Raw genomic sequence first — 18796 nt, forward strand, 5'->3', positions numbered from 1 at the left:
AATGGTAAAAAGTAAACATAACTGCATCGGCCAGTTCTCTTGGGTTTGCTATTTTTGACCTGGAGGAGGTGTTTCTTACACAGTTTTGGGTACTTTGGAAACCAAAATCTAGCACCTAAACATCTTGATTGAAGGTATATAGATATTTATTTCTCATTACCAGACAGAGCTTTCGGTGGGCCTGGCAGACAAAATTACCACTTTTTTTATCCTTCTTTCTCTCTCTCTCTGCCATCCTTTTGGTGAATTGCTTTCCATTTCCTTTTCTTTCTTTATAATTAGCACTATGCATGCAAATCTGTCCTGAGAGCTCCCTAGGTAAATGCATGATCTTCAAGGTCCAGTTCAACTTTTCACTTCCCCCCAATCCCACTCAGAAGTCTTTATTCCTATCTCTGCATTCTCATAACACTTTTAAAAGAAACAACCCTTTTATTGGACCCTTGTAACTTTCACAATGTTATATATAGATAAGCCTATAATTCCTCTCATGTAGATTGTGAATTCCCTGAGAGTAGGGAATTCATGTCTGTGCTACACTTCATCTCTGTGATCACCCAAGCCTTGCACTGAAGACAGCCAGTAAATATTTGCTGTATTGCAGTATAGTCACTGCAAACACAGAGCCCTAAGAAATCAGATTTAGCAAATCAGCTTCCCAGACTTTATTTGCCCAGTGGGTATTGAAGCCTGCTCCACTCAGCTCTGATGGGAACCAAGCCAGAGGTATGTGATGACACATAGATATATCTCTGGAGTCTAGAAACCAATTATAGCCCCTTCTACCAAGCACGTGTTTTGCTACCTGGCCAAAACTTCAGGATTTATGCCCCTTTCCCCTCCTGTTTTATGTCTGCTATGACTTTGATATCTTGTATTTCCTATACACATTATGTCTTTTGGGGTTATCTCTTTTCCCCTTTCAGTGAATAAGTAAATGTTGAGCACTTTGGGGTGTAGAAAGAGGCAGAGTTGGTGGTCTCTACAGGAATTTACTACCTGCAGTAAATGCAGCCTACAACAACAGTTAAGTAACTGTGAGTAGGCCCTAGGGAGGGATATGATTGGTTGTCCCATTCTTGGTCCCAGCTTTGAAACTTTGAGTTCAGAAGGGCCTTCCATGCTTGTGGGCTGAATTGATGAGTTTACTCAGAAGAGATGCAACTAAACTTGACCTTGTATTTGGAAAACAGAAGTGCAGGGAGCCTTTTGAAGTAGGAAAGCAGGAGGAGAATAGATTTTGGCCCCTTAGATTTCATTTATCTGTAAAAAGGGGGGTAATGGCCCCTATTTAATGAGGTAGAGTGAGTGAGTGAGTGTGTGCGTGTGTGTGTGTATGTAACAAATATGTAAGCTCTGTGCCTCATCCTTCCATACATGTTCAGAGTAGAAAGCCTCCCAGGTCCCCTTTTCACAAATACTGCCTTACTATAGTCACATACATGATTATTTAATTTGAGGGAAGGAAATGTTCCTTAAAAAATATATTTTTAGACCTTCATGGAGGAGAACCTTGGCGGTTCACTTGTTTAACCTGTTGGCTGTTCTACCCTTTAAACTAAGTGTGTTTTGAGCCTAGTTTTAGGGCATACGTTTCCAGCCCACCTGAAACAGTGCCCTTTGGGAATTCAGTGGACGCTCAATCATGGCCTGTTAGAGCAGGAAGGGGCCTTAGCCGACGACTAATTTGAGTGCCCATTCTCCCTTACCCCATTCTGCGTCCTTCACGTTTATCTCATTTCCCCCTCACAACTACCCAATGAAGTGGGTATTGTGTATCCAGTTTATAGATAGGAACTGAAAATAATTTGCCCTAGACTACTCGACTAATAATATCCGAGCAGAGCAGAGATTCTGGCCCAGTCTGTTAGAATCTTTCCACGATACCAGCCTCTGAGAAATATTTAGTTGAACTGTTTGATTTTACTGATGAGGAAAGAGGCATAGGGAGGTGGTGTGATTTGTCCTAGTTCAGCCCATTAGTTATTGGTGAAGCTGGGACTAGAGAAGTGGTTTCCTGCTTCAGGGCTGGAAATTTACAGCCTGAGCCAAGTTCCTGCTCACAGCCACTCTGCCTTCCCTCTCCTTTTTTTCTGTCCTGTGTCAAGTCTGTGTTTTGTTCTCTTCTGTCCTTCTCTCTTGTGTCTTTTCTCTTTCTCTCTGGGCCCCTATAGCTCTGCAGTGATCTGTGTGTGCACGCACACGCACTCACACACAGGCTGGGGTTTTTTGTTAGACATTTGTTATTTTTGGAAAGCCCTTTAGGAACGCTGTGTACGGATGGCCTATACAAATGTGCTGATGGATTGATTAAGCTCTAAATGGAAAAGTGGAGTTTCCTGAGTTTGCTGCAGTACAGAAGGAGATGGATGCTAAGTGGGTCTTCGGAGACGAAGGGAGAGAGGACTGCTCATACAGAACAAAGAGGATGGATTTAACATTTCTTCCTTCTAGTTAGAACTTTTGTTGACTTATGTTTTCAGAGGAAATATTTCTGGGCCCCTCCTATTCCCTAGAAGACATTCCAGATTCCTTAGAACTGAAAGGGCATTTGGGGATCATCCAGGCCCACCCTGAGGACCAGGAAGAATAATTGACTTGCCTGAGGTCAGTCCACTGTTGGTTGGTGGAGCTGGGACTTAGAGCTGTCCTGTGCATTTAGATCCATGCTGCAATCATCCTGCTCTTAGGTTCTGGAATAGATGTTGGAGACGGCTAAAGAGAGGCTTAGGGATGGGGTGGGGGTAGTGTTAGTGTCCCTGCTGTCTGAAGCCTGAGGAATACAGTAGGGGTAAAGCGTGACAACAGGAGGGTGTGGGGAGCAGTTCTGGGGAAACCAGACAAAGATAAAAAGAATATCAAAGCAATTTTAAAAAAACCTCTAACACCTACCCTACTCTGGCTTAGGTGGTTTATGAGGAAAGCTGAGGATTATTTTGGGATTTCTAGGAGGTGAATTTTAACGAGAGTTTGACTTTGTGTCTTTCGGACTTTGGAGCTGGACATAAAAAGAAAATGGATGAAGTAATATTCTGGCTGGCAAGGATCTCCAAGCCCAGTAGCAGACTTTGTGCCTACTGAACCCCTTATGTTAGTGGCACAAAAGAAGGGGGAAGATGTAGAGGTTAGCAAGATTGGAAGGAGTCATGAGGGGGAATAAAGGAAACTGAAGACATCTAGAAGTAACTTCCTTTTTTTTTTCATTTTGGAGGGAACAGTGGGAGGCATTAAGATCTGATAAACGTTTAGATATCTTTTGCTGCTGTGGCCCAGCTATTTCAGGATGAGTAGGAGGGAAGTAGAGGAGACATAGAAGGGAAGAAAGGGAGCAATAAGGGAGGCCTTCTTGGTATGTTAGCCACTTCTCTTATCACACCCTTTGGGGGACTTTGGACTTCACAGAATTAGGACTTCTTACACTTTCCAGTTAAAGGTAATTAACTGGTTAAATTCTGATCACATTTCATGAACTGTTCTCTGTCATCCCCCATCACATAGCAGCATTGGGGTTGGTGATGATGGATAATCAAAGAAACAAACATTCTTGTTGTAGACTTTCCACTGCCACCATCCCCTTTCTGAACTAGGTCTGAGCCAAGAAAAGGATTTATGTTTGTATAACCCATCCAGTTCATTGTCTTAACTAACAGAGAGATGGGTCGTGGTTTAGGAAATAATCTGTCCTGAAAATTACATATAGATTGAGGCTGATCTCTTAGAACTGTAGAGAAACCCACTTAGCACCTGGGAGCCACGTTTGACAGTCAAGACTCCTGTCTCCACAGAGGAGAGTTCAGTAGAGTGTGACATGACCCTGCTACTTCCGCAGGACTGTGACATTTCTTTCTTTCTTTTTTTTTTTTTTTTTAAGATTTTATTTATTTATTCATGAGAGGCAGAGACACAGCCAGAGAGAGAAGCAGGCTCCATGCAGGGAGCCCGATGTGGGACTTGATTCCAGGTCTCCAGGATCACGCCCTGGTCCAAAGGCAGGAGCTCAACCACTGAGCCATCCAGGCGTCCCAGGACTGTGACATTTCTCCACAGAGGTAGGCCCCAGGGCAACCAGGCACATGGGCTGAGGCGGTCTGGGCCCTGAGCTGTCTCAGAGGCAGAGTGCCTTGGTTGTTTCATGGCTGCTTCCCCACCTGCTACTGTTGCTTCCCTAGTCTGTGAACCATTTTTGAAGGTGACTCCCAGAATACTTTTAATTTTTTCAGGCTCTTTAGTTAATCTGGAAGCATCTGTGGCAACAAAAAGCAAGCAAATCTTGTGGACTTTAGGCTTGTGTTACAGGTTGCCCTTTACTCCAGAAGTCTGTCGTGTTTTCATCATCATTTTTGATGAGCAGTTTCTCAGATAGCCCTCTGCTGTCTTAGCTCTGAGGCCAAGACTGTAGATAGAAGGACCCAAGTCTTGCCAGTTTACAAAGCTGTCCTTTGTATTTTGTCCTTTTTGAGCCTCAATGGAGAGTAGGGAGATATTTAAAGCAAACAACAGCCCCATTTTATAGATGAGGTAACAGAAGCCAAGGTGAGGTAAGTGGCTTCCCCATGATGAGAGTCATAGATCATCACAGAGGATTATTCTGAAAGGAAATGAGTGTCCATGATGTTCAGCAGAGCATTCACGCAGCTTTTAATGTTCAGAATTCACAGAGGTGGGAGAGACCAAACACTGACCTTGAGAGCCTGACATTCTGCCTCATGGGGTCTCTCTTTACCACATGCTATTGGGGCAGCAGCACTAGTCCCGAGAAAGAATATGGCAAGGATGAGTGTACATTTTCCATGACTCCTCCTCACCCTATATTTTAGAAAGGAAAGCAGGCTGATAGAGGAAGAGATCTATTTTACACAGACAGAGAAGCTTGGATGTTGTGGAGAATTTTGTGGCTGGGAGAGGCCCTGAGCCTTTTTTAGATGGGAAACAGATGCCAGGGAGCCTTCATGACCAGCCAGCTGTTTGGTGGCAGAGAGGGGACTGACTTGCAGTCCCCAGACCCTTTCCTCTCCTCTTTTTTTTTTTTTTTTTAATTTTTTATTTATTTATGATAGTCACACAGAGAGAGAGAGGCAGAGACATAGGCAGAGGGAGAAGCAGGCTCCATGCACCAGGAGCCCAACGTGGGATTCAATCCTGGTTCTCCAGGATCACGCCCCGGGCCAAAGGCAGGCGCTAAACCGCTGCGCCACCCAGGGATCCCTCCTCTCCTCTTTACCTCTTAAGTTTATTTTTTTATTTTATTTTATTTTATTTTATTTTTTTTTTATTTTTATTTTTTTTTTTATTTTTTTTATTTTTTTATTTTAAAGATTTATTTATTCATGATAGACATAGAAAGGAGGCAGAGACACAGGAGGAGGGAGAAGCAGGCTCCATGCCAGGAGCCCGATGCGGGACTCAATCCCTGGACTCCAGGATCGCGCCCTGGGCCAAAGGCAGGCACCAAACCGCTGAGCCATCCAGGGATCCCTACCTCTTAAGTTTAAATGTTATATGCCTTGTGAGGGTGGATGAGTGCCAGCTTTGAACATGAAGCTTAGCTCCAGGCTCCTCTTTAATCATAATTTTTCCAAATTTTTTTGTGGTAGAATACATATAAAATGAAATTGATCATCTTAACCAATTTTTAAGTGTGCAGTTCAGTGGCATGAGTGCATTCACATTGTTGTACAACCATCACCACCATTTATTTATCCATCTCCAGAATTCTTCATCTGGCAAAACTCAAAGTCTGTACTTACTAATGAACACTAACTCCCTATTCCTTCCTCCCCCAGCCCCTGACAATCAGCACCTACTTTCTCTCTGGAGAAGAAAGGTACCAAAGGAATACTCAAGTGAAATGGATTCTTCTTCTTTCTTCTTCCTTCTTTGTGTTTTTGTGCATTTCTCTAGGGGTAATTAATATCTAGTTTATTTATTCTGAAGTGTTTTTCTTTTTACTTGGTCTGAAGTCACAATTCAGGTTTTATTTTATTTTTTAATTCTGTGTTCAAAGCAGATACCTTCTTAAAATGATAAGATGTATATAGGTGACCCTTTCTCCACAGTAGGTGGATTCTCCCATTATGAGCAATACCCTAAGGTTGTGAGGCTTCCCTTTTCTCTGTAGTACTTCTGAAGTGCTAACTCTTGGTTGCATGCAAACACTACACTGCCCTCTATTTATCTTTTCTCTTGATGGGAATAATGACAATGGGGGCTTTGCAAAGAAGAGAGAAAAGATGTGTGCATTTTCTTCCTAATTCTATACTGGCTCCTCCCCACAGTGTTCATGAGTTTGGTAAACGTTTGTTCCCTGCCTGTCAGGTGCCAGGCTGTCTTTTCTGTTAAGTAAGTCACAGTCCCTGCCTTCAAGGAATGTTGAGTTTGGTGAGGTGAGACAAATAAACATGTAGGTATATTAACCTATTAGAGGTATACTCCTAGCAGGGTGCTCAAGACACTTTGGGACTCAGGAGGGAGTTAGTCCTACTGGATTTGGGTGTAGTGTGAGGTGTCAGAAAAGAATTCCTCCAGGAGATGACTCTTGTGCTGAGCCCTGAAAGTGCCTGTATTCCTGGCAGGAGAAGGAATCACTTTTATTTAAATATCAGTTTGTTGAAAGAAGAGGCAGGCGGTTTAGAGGAAAACCTTGCTATATTAATTTTATTTTACATTTTATCTATTTTAATAGGTAATACATATACAATGTACAAGACTCAGGAGATTAAGAGGGAATACAAACAGTGAAAAATGAATTCTTTTCCTGTTAACCACTTACCTCTCCTTGCTGAAGGCAGTTGTTAGCTGATTTCTTGTGCATCATTCCAGAGATTTTCAGGGCATATAGGTGTGTGTATGTGTATCCTCTTTAAAAATACATGCATACACACAAATGATTTTCTCCATATGCTAATTTTGGAAGTCATTGCATATATGAGTACAGACTGACCTGCCTAGTTCTTCGCAAACCAATGCATAATATTCCATTACGTGTGTGTATGACAACTTGTTTAACTCATCTCACTTCAATCTTTTGCCAGTACAAAGAATACAGTGAACATCTTGCATCTACATCATTGCTCATGTGACTTCTGAGGATAGGTTCTAAAAGCAGAATTGATGGGTTAGAGAATGTGTTCATTTTAGCGACAGATGTCAAATTGCTCTCAAAAGAACTCCACATTAATTATAAAATACTAAATTTAAGGTCCTTTACCAGTTGGTGCCCCCTACACTGACCCCAAAATCCTCTCCAGAGTGATCTTCCTAAATGGATTTGGTCTTGTAACTTCTCTGTAATCCTGTAAGCTCTACATGGTTTTTGAGGTAAAGTTTAAATTCCTTAGCCTAGCCTTTGACTCTAGCTTCTGCCAAGAATGCTTTGCTCCCATTGTTGTCGTCCACTTGTATTTAGTACCTTCTTTTTTTCCTTCTTTTTCACTCAACATAGGCACTAGTAGTCAGCATCATCTCCTCTGGGTAGTCTTTACTGATTACCGTCACTTGTGCAAAGAGCATCTAAGCACTACTCTGATCCAGCCTCATTCATTCACTAGAGAAATATTTGTTGTGCATGTACTGTACTGTGGCACAACCAGGTATTATTCTCAATGATCCACTGGTTGTTGCCTTGAGAGGATGATGACTGCCTGGTAGAGATACCTGCAGTGAATGAATCCAAAATGGCAGCACCAAAGGGCCTATTGCTAACTGGACATATTCTTTAACCTCTTCTTACCTTGGTTTTGGCATCTATCGAATGAGGAGGTGAAGCCTGATGATCTCTAAGGTCCCTCTAGCTCAGGGATTATTAATAATTACAACAGCAATAACAGGCAGTGTTTATTGAGGACTTGCAAAAGTGCCAGGCACTGCCAAGTGTTTTCTCTGATCCTAATCCTTATGTCAAAACTAGGAGGAATTATGGTTACTGTTCCCATTTTACAGATGAGGAAGCTGAGGCTAAGAAAATGATTTGGTCATATGGTCATGACAGAGGAAACAGATTTGAATATTGGCATTCCAACTTTAATGTTCTTAGCCACATAAATGTATACACTTTCTGCCTATTTACACAGTTTTGTATACTGTTTTGCGGCACTTGCACTCCACTCTAGACCTCTTTATGAACCATGCCTTTTCTATAGCTTTAAAGATGGAGCCTGGGTAAAAGCTGTGGACAGAAGACTGCTATAGTCACAGCTACTTGGGAATAGTGAGTAAGGACCCAGTGGTTAGCTCTGTTCTTGAACCCCTGGCTCATGCTCATTGAAGACCAGCGTGGCTGCTTTCCCTTCGTATGAAGATAATTCATGATGCTGTATGAAGTAACTCTCTTTAGCGGGGGATGTAGGCCTGAGTCAAAGCTTCAGACGTATTTGGAAGGCAGGGCTGGTTAATATTCTGGCAGAATCTGAGGGGCATCCTTTATTAGGATTGTAGATGGCAGGCTCCCTTATTTATTACATGAAGCCTTATTAATGGAGAAGGTATGTATATGGAATTTAAAAAGAGAGTGTAATCTTATTGGAATACCTGTTATAAACAAGGATGAATGAAATCAGATGAGTTAACTAAAATATAATAGGCCTGTATCATAATGTATTTTCAATTCAGCTGCTTCTCTGAAGGCACATAGAAAATAATCCCTAAAAGCCTTGACCTCTATTTTTTTTTGTTTTTTTGTTTATTTTTTCCCCAAAAACTCTGGTTCCTAGTCTTCTGAAGTCAGTTGTGGTTCTCCCCCCTAGTCCTTGTCAGGTACAGCCAAGAAGTGTGGCCTCTGGAGTCACAGGTGTGTCGGGTGAGCCTGGATTAATTGGTCCATTTTTGAGATTCATGGCTGTGCAGTCAGCATCAGATCCTCAGGGGCTCATCCAGCCTCTGGCAGTTGAGCAAGCCTAGCCATGGGCCCTTGGCTCCTGCTGCTGCATTCCATCTTTAGGCGGTGTATTTCTCTCTTTAAGACACGTGTTCTCTATTTTTTTTTTTTCCTTTCGGTTGGTTGAACTCCCTCAGTCCAAGTGGCAGAGGCAAAGCCTGACTCAGGGGTGTAGCACTCTGTGTCAACAGCTGCCTCTCTCCTCCTTTCTGTTGGAGGCGGTGGGGCAGAGCCAGGGCAGTTTCTGAAAGCTCTGCTGTGCCTGACAGCAGATCTCCAGGTAAGCCTGTGCTTGTCTCCTTGGCCTATTACGAGGATCTGGCTCCTTGATGCAGACGCTGATGGCAGCTTGCTGCAGGCCTCAGCATTTCCCCAGATAATGCATTAAAAAGCCACTTATGTACCTGTTCCTTCTTGGCAGCAGGAATTCAGTTACTAGAATTCTTTCAACTTTGTATGTGATTATAGCTTCCTTACCAAAGTGCCTACCTGCACCTTACTTATGGCTGAAGTTTTTACATATGTCCTTGTTTTTTGTTTGTTTTTTTATAGGTAAATCTGCCTGCTGCTGACTTCAGAATTCTTACTTCTGGCTTTTAAATTTTTTCTTTTTAAAATAACTTGGACGGATAAAAGATGTGCCATGGCAGGATAGCACCAAAGAGCACCTCAGCGTTGGCCGTGGCCTCCGTGGGACATGGAGTGTTCCTTCCGCTGGTGATCCTTAGCACCCTCTTTGGAGACGGACTTGCCTCAGGTGGGTTCTGGCCTGCCTCTGTGTGTGTGGGAGGGAAAAAACTCAGTACCATTGTTTCTCTGAAGCCCAGATAGGGGACTCTCCATCTAGAGGCCAATTGCAGAGAGAGCAGAGGGTGGTGGTGGGATTTTATGCTGTGGTATAGCAGGGGGCCAGTCCTGGGGGTCTGGCAGGAAGGGGCCTCCTCAGCCAACTGGAGGAGAGGTGTGTAGGAACCTATGAGGACGACATTATCAGCCCTCTCCCCGCAGCTGGTGTCATCAGGTAGGATGGAGCTTATCTGTAGGGTTCAGAGCATGATGGGCATCAGGGTGCAGGTTTTAGAATCAGACTGCTGTATTCTGAGTCCAGTGCTACTGTTGCTGGCTCTGGGACCTGAGTAGGTCTCACTTCTGTAAGCCTCAGTTTCTTCAGCCACAGAATGGGATAATACTAGTTAGTAGCTACCTCGAGGGTGGTTGTGAAGATCGTCTGAAATAACAATAGGCACTTCATGATTGTTAGCTCTTTATTGTTTGGTTTTTTTTGTCTTTTTGTTTTCTCTCAGAATAAGTAGAGTTGGGGTATTGTAACCTTGTCTGACACTATAAATTTCGTGATCTTGGACAAGCCATGTAGCCATTATGTGGCTCAGTTTCTCCATTTATCAAATGAAGGGGTTAACCTGGATACCTTTAAGGTCATATCCAGTTTCCTCCATCTATATTTTCATGATTCTAAGGACTTTCTGGTTCAAGCTGGTGAGCTTCAAGAGCCCTAGAAGGGGCTAGAAATGCAGCCATGAGCCTTTTTGAGTTTGTATGATCCTTGTTGTCTTTTGCAGTGCTCTGAAGACCGTTCTAGGTTCTCAACGTGTGGTCCTCTAGACCTGGCATTCTTTTTAGCAAGGGCATATTTGGGTGTGTACTATAGGCCTCTGGATAATGCTAGAGAACCTCCATAGATAGAGCCTTTGTATCTGCAAGCACCAGTAGAGGTCTCAACTAATTATACTTTTTAAAAAAAGATTTGATGGGGACACCTTGGTGGCTTAGTGGTTGAGCATCTGCCTTTGGCTCAGGGCATGATCCCGGTCCTGGGGATCGAGTCCCACATCAGTCTCCCTGCAGGGAGCCTGCTTCTCTCTCTCTGTGTCTTTCATGAATAAATAAGTAAAATCTTAAAAAAAAAAAAAAGATTTTATGTATTTATTAAAGAGAAAGCAAGCACACACATGCACACAAGTGGGGGAGGAGCAGAGGAAGAGGGACAGGCAGACTCTGAGCTGAGTGGGGAGCCCAGTGTGGGGCCGGATCCTACAATCCTGAGATCACAACCTGAGCTGAAGTCAAGAGTTGGAAGCCCAAACAACTGAACCACCCAAGTACCCCTCAACTAATAATGATTGAACTCAACAGTATGGGGGCTCCTACCAGACCTCATTAGGTACATGTATATGGCAGTTTTCTTTGGACAGAGTTCCCTGGAGAGGGATCTTAGCTAGATTCTGGAGTGTAATGTATAGAGTCCCTATAGCTCAGTGCTCCTCCTCATTCTCTATTAGCTCCCACCACCTGCTTACTCAACACATAACAGATAATGGTGCATATAAGCTTTTTCTTCAGAATTATTGGGAGAAACAGTTACACATTTGTTGTTCCATTGTAGCCTTCTCCACCAGCCACATTACAGATTCCATCTTCTGTCCTCTCCTCTTCACTCTGTTCTGACACTTAAACCTTTTCCATGAAGCCTTAGACCTCTTTTGCTATGAGGAGCCCCTGGTACAGCCAAGGAGGCCACTGATGATTAGGAACCCAGAATGTGGGCATTAGGGCTATATGAGGTTCCAAAGGGAAAAGAAGGCCAGGCTCCACCAATGTGCAACCAGATGAAGCAGGGCTTACATTCATAGGGCTTACAGCCAAAGCCAGAGGAGATTTCTAGAAGTGCTACTTACAGAGCAACAGGATGTTAAAGACCCTGTCTTGTTTACCACTGTATTTCTAGAGCAGAAGTTGGTGGGCTATGGTCCATGGACCAAATCCTCCCTGCTGCTTTTGTATGGCCTGTGAGCCCAGAATGGTTTTATATTTTTAAATAATTGGGGAAAAATCAAAATAATATTTCATGATACATAAAAATTGTAAGCTCATATTTCAGTATCCATAAATAAAGTTTTATTGGAACATAGCAATGTTCAACCATATATATTTTGTCTGTTGCTGTGTTTGTGTTACAGTGGCAGCATTGGGTAGTTGTGACATAGACTGTGTCCGTCCCCCCCCCACCCCCCGAGGCCTGAAATATTTAGCCCTTTATAGAAGAGGATTGCCATCGTACCCCTAGCCCAGAACAAATAGTATTCAATAAGTATATGCATGAATGGAATGACAGAGCAAGGATTGTAGAGGTCATGCACTTGTCCAGGGTCCTAGGGCCAGGACTAGAACCTGGCTTAGTACCTGGAATGCCACCAAGACCACCTTCTTCCCAGGCTCCACTAGGGAAGCTGTCCCATTGTGTGACCTGGCAATATTAGGGCAGAACATCTGCCTTCAGTTTCTGAAGTCTTTACTCTCTTTAACTTCATTAAGCCATTCCACCTACTGCCACCCTCCTTTTTATGGGCTCCACCCCTGCCTCCTCCCATTTCCCACCCCATTTTCCAACTACCCACACCTTCCCAACTTTCCATCCAAGGTCTGAATTCAATTATCAGGGACTGATGGTTTCAGACTGGCTGGATAAAGGGATTATTATTCTCCAGTGTGGAAAAATGTATGTCTGTAGTGTGTGCTCAGAGCAGGATGGAAAAGTTGGCTCTGTAGTTTTTCCCCTCCCCCATCTGCAAAGAATCCTCCCTCCCCTGCTACCCCCTCGCCCTAAGTCTTTTCTCCTCCCACAAAACATGTATACTGGCACAGCAGGATGCAGGCAGGGGAGGAGGTGGCACCATTACTTAGATCCAGTGCACCACATTGCTGTCAGTGTGTTTCCCTCCATGAAGTTGCTCCTTGGGGAAGGAGGTACCTACTCCTTCAGCTGAAAAGTGAGCACACCTGTATGGCTGTGCCTGCCATAAGCAGTTCCCCAGGCAGGCTTGCCAAAAAACCAAGACTTTCAGATACTTTGAAGTTGAAGAAAGGCAATTCCATTCAGGAGAGGTCCCCTCTTCCTCTTTGTATATATCTTACCTGCACCTATAGCTACACCTGAACACCCATTCCAGAGGCATTTTATTTTTTTTTATTTTTATTTTTTTAAAGATTTTATTTATTTATTCATGATAGTCATCAGAGAGAGAGAGAGAGAGAGAGGCAGAGACACAGGCAGAGGGAGAAGCAGGCTCCATGCACCGGGAGCCCGATGTGGGACTCGATCCCGGGTCTCCAGGATCGCGCCCTGGGCCAAAGGCAGGCGCCAAACCGCTGCGCCACCCAGGGATCCCTCCAGAGGCATTTTAAAAGGAGGTGCTTGTAAAATACACAGCCTTTGTTAACCCTGTGGGCTCTACTAGACCTTGAATATGCTTGTGTGTATGTGCACACTTATGACTAGGAGAATCCCACTGGACATAGGTAAGTGGGCATCCTCTGGGGGGCAATTCATCTGTATAGCCTCTGGCTATAAATACCACAGTCATCCTTAGTCTTGGTCATAATTGCTCAGGTGTAGAAGAAAAGACTCATATAGGAACAGGCACTAGAGAGTTCTGGGTCAGAGTTATGCCATGATTGAGGTTCAGTTTTCCATGTTGGTTTCAAGAGGCAGTAGGTCCAGCTTCCCCCTTGGTCATTCCTTAAGTGGAGATGGGGAAAATTATTGAAAGTTTCCTTTCAGGGAGTGGCAGAAGGAAGCATACATTATCCTCATACTGGTCACACTATGCAGGCGAAAGACCAGAATTAAAAATAAAATCTATGGGCAGAGTATCCAGCTTGCCTCTCTTCTTGGGCTAGAGAGGAATTAGAGTCTCAGCTGTGTAGTAGCCTCTCCCAGATCTCACAACTCCTTCCCTTTATGTTAAGAAACTTGCATTATGACTTAAGGCAAATCATTTGACCACTTTGTGTCTCCTTCAAAAAAGAAACAAAATCCTTAAGGATGTGAGGTTGGTGTTGTGTAGACTAATAAAAATGATTGGAGGGCACTTGGCATATAAAATGTGTGATGTAATTCCCAGATAATGACAGCAACAGAATTGGTATGTGACCTGCTGTTGAGTCATGCTGGGCTGGAGATTTTATGCAGATGATATCCTTTGCTGTCTTTAAAAAAACAAAGCTAAAGATGCAAAGTCATTTTTTGTGCCTAGGATAAGGAAGTGGGACGAGATGTCATACTTGACCAGTGGAGGAAGGATTGGTTATATCTGGAAATCCCTTTGCCTTCCAGAAAGCTCATGTTTGCATAGTATGATGGTCTCAATCCAGCTGGCTTGCTGAGTCATGTAAAATGGTTTTGATTTTCATTCTCTCCCTTTCCTGAGGATATTTACTGAAAATAAACTCCATATTTTACTTGTTTCTGATCCCCACGCTGCCCCCTTGAATGTGTTTCTGTCATGCTTTAGGCCATGTTGAACATCACACAAGCACCTAAAGCAATTTTTAAAATAGTGGGGAAAGCAGCCATCTATATTTCTATGCAGCATAGTGAGAAAGCCTGGCAGGTAGTGTTCATTGAAAATGGGAAATGTTGGGATCCCTGGGTGGCGCAGCGGTTTGGCACCTGCCTTTGGCCCAGGGCGCGATCCTGGAGACCTGGGATCGAATCCCACGTCGGGCTCCCGGTGCATGGAGCCTGCTTCTCCCTCTGCCCCCCTCTCTCTCTCTCACTGTGTGCCTATCATAAATAAATAAAAAAAAGAAAGAAAAAAGAAAATGTGAAATGTTGAGAACAAGGCTCTCAGGGGTATGATGTGGCTTTGGCCCTTAACTTTGCTGTGGCTGAAGATTTTGGCAGGTGGCCCTAGCTCACCTTGCCATCTCTGAAGGGACCTGGAGTCAGAGATAATGTACCCTGAGCTAAGAGGACAGGCAGGAAGTTGATGCGTACAGAGCATCATCTCTGTGTCAGGCTCTTTGTGTATCATCCCATTTAAAGCCCTCAGAAAACCTGTAAGGTAGGTCTTCATGTAACCATTTTACAGATGAGAAACTGAGGCAGAGAGAGGTTAGTTACAAAACCTGCTCAGAGATAGGCAGTTGTCGGTGGGGAAGCTAGCTGGGATCTGTGCCCAGTCTGTCTTTAACTCTGCTGCCCATGGTCTGCTGAGAACCACACTGCCTGTGCTAAGTGGCAGGCTTCTTCTCTGAGACCCATTTATGTCACCCTATTGGAGCACCCAGGGTAACAATCTTCAGGGGATTCTTTTGATAGAGGAAGAAAGACTCCATCTGTGTTTTTTCCTCTGGATAAAGGATGCAGGAGTCATCGCTGGGTTACCATGTTTGCCACTGTGGTGGTTTCTTTTCTCATCTACAATGACCCTTGGTTGTTTGGTTCCCAGTTTAGGCACAAGATTTGCCAAGGCAGTTCTATTCTTAGAAAGGAACAATAGGGACCACAGCAAATTATTTGCTAAATGAGGATGTAGTTCCCAAAACATCCGCAGAGCATCTTCCTGTCTGTTGTAAACACTGCCAATGAAGTGATGTAATCTCTCCGTGGTGTAATTACCTGTGACTATAAAAAGACTTGGAGTTTGTGAGAGGAGGCTGGATGGGTCATTGTAGGGCTTGCCGAACTGTGGCGTCACAAGAAGACATTGAGAAATTACCCTCCTCAGGCTAATTGTTGTGCCATGTTTAGAACATTGCAAACACATGGTATCAGCCTTGTATTGCTACTTTTGAAGAACAGAAACCAGGAATCCACCAAACTGAAGACCTGACTGGGTCTCAGTTGGGTTAAAGCCCTCCATCAACACAGATTCCACTTAAGCAAAGGTGCCCCACTACCCTGGCCTAATATATGAGTGAGGATGTTATTCTTACATGTGCAACTCCTTCTGCTAAAGGGGTCACAGGATGCTTAAAAGAAAATAGGGGCACCTGGGTGGCTCTGGTTGGTTAAACGTCTGCCTTCGGCTCAGGTCATGATCCCAAGGTCCTGGAATCACTCCCCACATTGGTTGGGCTCTCTGCTTTGTAGGGAGCCTGCTTCTCCCTCTCTCTCCCCCACTCCCTCCCCTCCCCTCCTCCTCCCACTCCCCCTGCTTGTGCGCACGTTCTCTCTTTCTGTCAAATAAATAAAAATAATCTTTAAACAAAACACCTAGGGTCAGCTTTCAGAGTTCTTGATTATTATAGTAGGTTTACACATTAATTCTTTTCATCACCTCTTACCATCTGGGGATTCCTTTTCTCTGCATCACTCAGGAGTGTGAGCCCACAGAGTATGAGCAGCCCTCATTCCCATTCCAGGTGGCTGGCGTGAGTGTGGCTGGCTGCCTGGAGTGTGCCAGATCTGGAGTGACCTTGGCCTGCCTTGTGTTTAACTTTGAGGCCCAGAGGGACAGCAGCATCTAGAGACAACCTTTCTATGCTTTTGTGTGAGAGAGGGGTGCTGGCTACTGTTCTCTCCTAGGCCTGTTTTGCCACCTCACCTGAAGCCAACCTAAGGCATGAAATCTGAATGTACTGGAAGATAGAGTGAGATTGTAACTATTTCTTTGAAAAGTTTGTTTATTTTCTACACTCAGTATGGGGCTCAGACTCAACAACTGCACGGTCAAGAGTCATATGCTTTTCCAACAGAGCCAGCCAGGTGCCCCTAGATTATAACTTAAAAAAGGATTGTCCCCTAGCAGTTCTTCACAGGGCTGTTTCTTGTCAGGTGGAATAGGATTCAACTCATAAACACCTTAAAATAGTAAATACCACCTGCAGCTCTCATGGGGCCACTGAGGTCACTGGTACTAGTTCAGTGTAACATCCGGCTGTCATTATCCTTCAGGCATGCCCCTTGTTTGTTGGGTGGTTTTAATTCCAGTATGATTAACCTACAGGTTATATTAGTTTCAGGTGTACAATATAGTGATTCGACAATTCTATACATTAGTCAGTGATCATTACACAAAGTGTACTCTTAATTCCCTTTATATATTTTACCCATCCCTGCACCCACCTCCCCTCTGCTATCAATGTGTTCTCTATAGCTAAGAGTCTTTTTTCTTTTTTCATTTTGTTTCTTAAATTCCACCTATAGTGAAAACACATTGAATTTGTCTTTCTCTGATCCCTCCCTTATTTTACTTATATCGCTTATTCACCTCATATCATATCCTCTGGATCCATCCACGTTGTTGCAGGTGGTAAGACTCAGAGGCAATGTAGTCTGGTTAAAAACGTGGACCTTGGAGTCCAGTTGTCTCAGTTTGAATATGGCCCCTACTCCTATCTGTGTTGCCTTGGATAATTTTCCTGACCTCACTGTCTGTATTTTGCCAGCACTTAGGACATGGCCTAGCATACAAAGAAATAATTCCCAAGTTGAAAGATCAGATTCTAGCATCATTTGTTGTAGCTAACACTACTGATGCCATAGCTGATTTTAGTTCAGACAGACTTTAGGGTTGGAAGGTGCTCCTGTTACTTCCACATGTCTTGGATTCTGTTTGATTCAATCCAGTGCATGCTGAGTGGAGTTGGATACATACTGCATGAGTTATTCATATTTCATAAGTTCCTAACTTGCAAATACTGCATGTTGGCATCCTACATATGAAGATAGAGGGAGCAAAGGGCAGCAGTTGCCTCTTCTCAGTGTTGTTATTGGGGTGGGGGAGGACAGTCTGCTAGGTAATCAATCTCACAATAAGCCATTCCCTTCACAGGCTGTCTTGTCGGTATTTCAAAGCCAGGGTTCCTCAAAGCTGCTATTTGTTGGGAACTTTTGGAGTCATTTTGCAAACACCAAGGGCTCCTCTTTTTTTTTTTTTCCCTCTTTTAACAACATTTTTCATTTCATCAGCACCATGATGTGATTGAAAGATTTTATTTTAAAAGATTCCTAAACACATCTGGGAGAATATAGCGTCAGAAGTAAAAAATAAAAACTCTTTTCTTCTCTCTATTTGGTAGTCCTTTTGCCTTTTCTTACTTTTCTTAGCTATTTGATAGCATTTCTTTTTTTTAAGAGCCTTTTTCTGCCTAGATTCATTTGCTTCCCCTGAGATGGCTATTTTTCCCATGTTTAGCTTCTTTGACTTGTTAACTCTACCAGTAGTCCAATCTCTTGCAGTAGAATTGTTTAATCATTCAGAATTCTGGGAAGTAGTGTGGGGAAAATAAACAGGTTCACTTCAAGATTTCTTCTTTGCAGAGTTTTTTTTTTTTTTTTTTTTCTTTTTCTTTTTTAAGTTCACAAAAGTATTTTAGGCATTTCAACCCAAGAGGGGAAATGTGTTCCAGGAAGTTATGGCCAAGTACAAACAGGGTTATAAAATAATTCTGCTGTCGCCTTTGTTATTCTGAGTAACAAGCAACACTTTATGAAATATGAAAGGGTCTGACAATCAGTTCTTTTTTTTTCTTTTTTTTTTTTAATATTTTATTTATTTATTCATGATAGTCACACAGAGAGAGACAGGCAGAGACACAGGCAGAGGGAGAAGCAGGCTCCATGCAGGGAGCCCGACGTGGGATTCGATCCCGGGTCTCCAGGATCGCACCCCGGGCCAAAGGCAGGTGCCAAACTGCTGCGCCACCCAGGGATCCCTGACAATCAGTTCTTCACATGTAGTAGACACTTGTCTCCTTGGGAGAGGGCAGGACCTGTGTATCTATTGTCACAGGTTCAAGTTCTGACAGCTGGGCCTTGTTAACTCTGGCAAAGGTGAGAGGTACAGGAGAATGTTGTTGGGAACATCACCCACCAGATGAGACTGAGTGAGCATGAGGAGCAGTCCAGCAATGTTTACTGAGCACTGATCATGGAACAGTGAGGTGTGGCAGCAGGCAGGAGAGAGGCCTTGGTTATTTCTGCTTCCCAGTTGATCTTACTACTTTGGAGGCCAGATTGCAAAGGGTGCAGTGGTGTCTTGAGCCAGTGCAGCCCCACTAAACCTCCTGATGACCATGCATGGTTGCTTAGAATTGCTGATTAGTGGCCTGTGAAGTTAGCTGGTGACTTCAGTAGGCCATGTGGCTCTCTGCTTTATATCCCTCCTCCCCTGAAGT

The 18796-nt window shown here is 43.6% G+C and overlaps 1 protein-coding gene across 4 annotated transcripts in view; it reads left to right on the top strand.

Annotated features, from left to right (window-relative positions):
* Nucleotides 1–18796, top strand: part of SUSD6 (sushi domain containing 6) — a 97809-nt gene that overhangs the window by 35545 nt on the left and 43468 nt on the right. For 2 of the 4 annotated variants that reach the window (XM_072839074.1, XM_072839077.1), the window contains one exon: nucleotides 9425–9629. In XM_072839074.1, coding sequence (XP_072695175.1) covers nucleotides 9509–9629 — 121 coding nt within the window. In that variant the 5' untranslated portion in view covers nucleotides 9425–9508. Of the gene's footprint in view, nucleotides 1–3884; nucleotides 4050–9019; nucleotides 9153–9424; nucleotides 9630–18796 lie in introns of those variants that run through there. The other 2 variants (XM_072839075.1, XM_072839076.1) reach the window with 2 other exon arrangements.

Source organism: Canis lupus, chromosome 9 (assembly GCF_048164855.1).
Source record: "Canis lupus baileyi chromosome 9, mCanLup2.hap1, whole genome shotgun sequence".
Classification (NCBI taxonomy): domain Eukaryota; kingdom Metazoa; phylum Chordata; class Mammalia; order Carnivora; family Canidae; genus Canis; species Canis lupus.